General features: G+C 33.2%; 1 protein-coding gene across 1 annotated transcript; it reads right to left on the bottom strand.

Annotated features, from left to right (window-relative positions):
* Positions 1-1632: 1632 nt before the first annotated feature.
* Positions 1633-4751, bottom strand: LOC108327801 (uncharacterized). The gene is made up of 3 exons (XM_017561509.2): positions 4222-4751; positions 3921-4050; positions 1633-2219 (listed from the first exon to the last, which is right to left on the bottom strand). Exons 1-3 carry the CDS (start codon positions 4645-4647, stop codon positions 1996-1998), a joined length of 780 nt encoding a protein of 259 aa, XP_017416998.1. The 5' UTR covers positions 4648-4751; the 3' UTR covers positions 1633-1995.
* Positions 4752-6004: the final 1253 nt, after the last annotated feature.

Below are 6004 nucleotides of genomic sequence, written 5' to 3'. Positions count from 1 at the left end.
TTATTTGGACATCTCAAACACATGATTATGCATTAAGTTGTTCTTTTCTCGTATCGAATAAGGGTATCACAATATTGTATTGAGTCCTCTTATCTTATTTAAGTTCTATTAGAATAAAATGATTCCAAAATTTTGATAAATTTTTCCATCTCTTGGTCTCACATTTGTAAAGTTGGTGACAGTTGGTGGAGTAGAAATTACATGCTCAAATGGTTGAGATTGAAAAATCATCTTCACGCATTTATGACATGGAATAAAAATACAATCTTGTTAATTTAGATGAAATAAAAAGGTTAAATATCTAAAGAGAAAAAAATACAATTAATCAATCATAACATGTCTTACCTAAAACAAACAAATGACACCACAAGATAAACCAAGGTGGAAGGCATTTATAAATTGTGAAAGCACACTTAAAACAAAAAGCAATAAAAATTCAACATTCATTGACTGTTTGTCACATTATATGTAATCACAACATCCTCGCTATATTTTGGCATTGAATGATCTCTAACTACATACAATAATCTATCTTAGTTCAATCTGATGAGCCAGAATCATGCACATGAGTGAAACTCTTGCTACTACATTTAGAAACAGCAAGTAGAAAGTCAAATTTATTTTGACGTCTAATTTTTATAGCTTTAGTGTATATATAGGACTTTCTAATTTGTGCTTACTCTTTGGAAAAGTGGCAATCGTGAGTTGTACATACAAGAGTGTGCCAACTTGATTCATTTCAATAATATTATAGTATCATTTGTCATTAATATGAACATTGTCAATCAAAACACCTTAAAATATCATGATCCTTTAAATTTGTGTATAAGTTACTTCTATTATTTAGTAAACACCTCAATCAGCATGCGTACCTTAACTTCAAGAGAAAATTAAGTAGAAGAAAATGTTCACCTTCAAGTGGAGGTTAATGTCAGTGAAAGTTAATGCAAAAGCCCACGCCAAATCTCTAGTAAAAGCATAAAACATTACGCGTATAACGTAGTTTAATTGGAAAATAATATTAATTAAACGTAGCTTGAACCATGCCAATAGTTACAAACTGAGTGTTAGGCAAGAATAGTTGTGATATATGTAGGAGAGAGAGAGTTGGGCCATTAGAGGATCATAATGATAAAATTATTTTCTAATTAAATATTCAAAAGGAATTCAGCTAATACTGATAAAAAACATTATCAACGTCAACTAAAATTATTTCAATTAATATCAACCACATTCACATCGCTCATAACTACATTTAAAACATTGTTGTTAATATGTATAATAATTAATTGTTGTCGATATTAACTGAAATAATGCTAGGACACATTTGCTTCTGCTCACATTATGTGTTACGACACTAAATAACTTCATCATGAAAAACATAAAGTATTACATATAGGCTGATATGTTTCTACTAGACATCTAAAGATTTTTGCACCAACTAGAGTTACCATAGAAAAGTACTTTCACAAGAGTCTTACTGTTAGACCTTTGAATACGAGTTTACAACTGATTTTGTAAACTACAAGACATTTTGCAGCTGTCGAATTTCAAATCATTAGGAACATTAATATAGAAGCTCTATATTTAGAACATGGACTAAAATATAAACAAATACTGTGGCAAACATTAACTAAATGTAAATAAATTTATTACCTGTCAGATATCTTAAAAGTCAAATTGGAGTTCTACACAGGCGGTGTGAAGTATTATCAAGGACACGAGGACATCAGTGTAGGAACCCATAAACTCATCACTTGCTATTCTCATCCCCTAGGTATTTCATTTTTGCCAAAAGAAACGGCAGAAACAAAGATTTGAAAGATGGGAAGAAAACTGTAAGAAAAGGAAGCTAACAAAAGGCTAACGTTGGAATTCTACATCCGTGTCCCCCACTGCTGCCAAGAATCAACTAATAAAAACATAATGAATCATACATGCTAGCTATAAAATGCTTCAGTGCAGCAGCGTTAGCCCCAAAGATACAAAAGGCAGTTACTTAGATTTCTTTTGTATTTCAGAAACTCTTTGGCCCATTATTTTACAAACAGCTTCATCTTTTGACTGAAGAAGTTTTAAAGCAGGGTGAACTTTGAGATCTCCCATTACTATTTTCTGGCCCACATCCAACTCACTTAAATCGACGTCAATATATGGGGGAATAATGTCAGCAGGGCACAAGAACTTAACAGTCCTTTTGATGGTATTCAAAGAAGCACCTGCCAAATTTGTAAAGTGATTAATAATATTCAACAAACATCATACACACAACACAACAACGAACCACACAAAATGTTATGAGAAGTAGGTCTCAAGCAATAAGCAAAAAATGTTGAATAATGAATTAAGAACCATTCGCTTTGCATAAACTAATCTTACATTTGAATCATTTGACTGGACTGATGTTCTACCATTCTGATAATAACTATCACATCACGCACTTCAGTAAGGCAATAATACACTAACTAGTTGGTTAAATCTACAAGTTTTCGAAATATAGAGTTGCCAAATCACTGTCCATGAAATAATAACTATCACATCATGCACTTTAATAAGACAATAGACTAAGTCAATTGCTCATTTTTATAAATTTACAAATTAAACAAGTATCCCGTGAGTCTCAAAATCATATTCTCAGCCAGTCATTCCGGTGGTTCTTCAAAAAAATTCAATAAATACTCATAAATTACAATTTCCCGGAGGATCCAAATTGTTCTTAATCTGAGTCAGTAAACATTTATACAAGTATACAACAGTTGACTACAACTTACAAGACAGTAACAGAAGATTTATTAAGAAAACAACTCAATTGAATTATAATAAAGGAGAAGAAGAACAGGGGAAAAAAACACAGACGCATAAATAGAAGATCTAGTAGTGTGATCATAAACTTGCTCAAGATGAATTCAAGATAGAAAAACGAGAGCTGGCGTTCAAGATCACTCGGACTATAAAACAATACATGATGAAATACCAAATGCCCATATTTTTACTACAAGCAACTATCAGTCAGATTTAAATAGTACGCACTACAAAGAATAAAATTATGTAAAAAGCATCCATTTTACCCTACACAGACATTATAAAGGAAAAGCTTCAAAAACTGACTTGTTAATAGGAGGTTATTCTTCATAAAGAGCATTACATCAATAAAAGTAGGGTTACTTGATAGCTAATGAACTAGTAGTCGTTGCTTTAATGGTTACAATAACAAAAACAGCCCCTCAACTCCGCCTTACAATCGTGGGAGCCTCTTACACATGACCATAATAAAACTAAGCCTTAAGACATATTTATCTACCAATACCAACTACCATAAGTAAAAAGATTATCCATGTTACACAGCACTTAGCCACACTTTGGTATACATGCCATATGAAGAGACATCAGAACTCAAAATTATAACGAAAAAAGTCCATCACATTCACCACTTAGCATGAAGCGTACTACAAATAAATTCAAAATATCCAATGCCATAGATTTTACTAGCCAAATAGATAGAGTTTGGTCATGATAATTAGGTGTACAAATAAACTATGAAACTGTAACCTCAACTCAAGCTTCTCTCCTGGCCTAAAAAAATTATGATACAGTTAGACAATTCAACAGAGTAATTTACAAATACAACAAAAATGTTGATAAAACTTATTAAGGGGTGATTCAAACTGTATGTGAAAATCATAAAGTTTTCCATATTTTGGTAAAGGTCTCCATAAACAGTTATAAAAATACAAAAGTAAGATAAAATAAATTCAAGTTTTTCACCAACTTATGTTAGATGGAAAAAGCTTCACATGAGCTGGGTTAAACTAATAGGAGAATCTAAATTAATTTTAGATTTCTAATTACTACCACAGAAAAAATTATCCACACAGACCTTACTCTGTAAGAAAATTAAGTGCGACAACAATAGAGCTAACCTTTCTTGAGTCCAGGTGATACATCATCTCCTCTGAAGACGAGAGGAACATTAACTTTCAACAAGGCGCGCGACGGAGCCCTTATAAAGGTCACAGTCAACGGCGCGTCTGTGCCAGCTTCCAAATGAATCTGCGAAATTCTCAAATGTTCAATACAAATCATAATCAATTTTAACGCTCTCATTGCATGAGGAAATTCACAATCACAAATTCAGAAGCACAGGATCAGTTATCAAATAAAAACGGTGAATATAATACAACAAGAGAGAGAGAGAGAGAGAGAGAGAGAGAGAGAGAGAACATTGCGAGGCAAGACGCGAACGCTCTCAACGACGTCATCAGAGTCGAACTGCGCGCGGACTTCTAGGTGAAAGAGGCGGGAGAGGAAGAAGGACCGGCCGAGGTGGTTGACGAGTTTTCTGATCTGGTCGGTGCGGACGGAGATGAGGCGTTTGTTTCCGCCATGCTGGCCATCTTCCTGTTCGAAGATGATGCTCGGCAAGCGCCCGACGCGTCGCTCCTTCGCGGAAATGTTCTTGCCGGAGTCCGCGCGGGGAACAGCGAAGATCGTCTCATCGTGCTTGGGATCCGGGCGAGGAAAGCCGTCGAGGTAGGTGAGCGGCTCCGGCTCCGGCTCCGGCGGGTGAAGGACGGCAGCGGCCGCGGATTGGGAGAAGTGGCGGCGGTGCGGAGAGAGTTTGGTGAAGATGTGGCGGGATAGATACATAGTTTGGAGTGAAGGAATAAAGGGTTTAGAAGGGTTTTGTTTTCAGTTGTGACGCTAAGTGGCTGCAGAGCCTCTCTTGGCGATTCACTCACTGGCTAGCATCTGAACCAAATGTGGTGATTCTCACGTGAGATACACGTGATCTCGAATTAAATACTAACCATTTTTTTCTTATAAACATACTTGTAAAACATAATATAGATCAAACTTAATTAATGACCGTTTATTTACTCCGAAAGAAAAAAGAAATAATAGATTAGATTTGGTTACTTGGAGGACTAGCATCATAAGATTATTTTGTTTTCAAAATGAATCTCAGAAAATGAAAATTAGCATCCTGAAGTTTGAATTATGTCAGATTTAATCTCTAACATGAAAGCAAGAGTTTATAGTCTTACAATTTATTAAAAAATATGTTAACTTTTAAAAAATAATGGTTACTGTTATAAAATAGTTTTTATTAAATGTATCTTCGTGAAAACAAGTTTAAAAAGTGCATTTAGCTTTGCATTCATACAACTTTTCACCATGCATAAAATATGAATGCACAACTTCAAATTCAAAAGTAAAACTTATAATTTACTTTTTTGTAAATAACAATCCATGAAATTTTTTTATTTTCCAGTTTTAGACCTAAATTTATGTAAATCAAGTACGTTCATTTTCACTATAATTATTAAATATAATAAAACTAAGTATAGAATTAATTTCTTCTTATCTAAAAACACATATAATAATATATTTATAGTGAAAAATAATAAAGTATATATATATGTAGCAATCAAACATAAATATGATAAATAGAAAAAGTTTATGTTTTCCTAATTATCATAAAATGTAATATATCGAACATTTTCTCTCAAGTTAGTAAATAGTATATATCAAGCTTGTTATAAATATAATCAACTTACGGTCTTTTTAAAGACTTAGTGAAAACATCGGTTAACTGATAATTTGAGTTAACAAACCCAATCTTGATGTCTCTAGATACAATTTTTTCACGAATGAAATGACAATCAATCTTAATATGTTTGGTCATTTCATGAAAGACAGAACCATAAGTAATATGAAGAGTCGCTTGATTGTCACATACAAATGTCATTTGAGTGATATCTCTAAATTGTAACTCTCTAAACAATTGATTAAGTCAAACAAGCTCACTAGTAGTTGAAACTATAGCTCTATATTTTGTTTCTACACTAGATTTTGCCACAACACTTTATTTCTTGCTCTTCCAAGAAATCAAGTTACCACTAATGAAAACACACTACTCGGAAGTAGATTTTCTATCAGAAAGAGATCTTGTCCATTAGCATTTGAATAGCAAACAACTTTTGTATGGGTATTGGAATCATAT

This window comes from Vigna angularis, chromosome 2 (genome assembly GCF_016808095.1).
Source record: "Vigna angularis cultivar LongXiaoDou No.4 chromosome 2, ASM1680809v1, whole genome shotgun sequence".
Taxonomy (NCBI): Eukaryota; Viridiplantae; Streptophyta; class Magnoliopsida; order Fabales; family Fabaceae; genus Vigna; species Vigna angularis.
Note: the sequence above shows the minus strand (reverse complement) of the source record. Positions and strands in the feature narration are given on the sequence as shown.

Bases quoted from the DNA above. Each gene is read 5' to 3' on its own strand.
- LOC108327801 (XM_017561509.2), bottom strand. From the start codon at position 4,647: ATGTATCTATCCCGCCACATCTTCACCAAACTCTCTCCGCACCGCCGC. The intron at 4,051-4,221 runs GTTCTCTCTCTC...AGAATTTCGCAG, and splicing joins TTCGCGTCTTGCCTCGCAAT to ATTCATTTGGAAGCTGGCAC. The intron at 2,220-3,920 runs GTTAGCTCTATT...CAAATTTGGCAG, and splicing joins ATCACCTGGACTCAAGAAAG to GTGCTTCTTTGAATACCATC.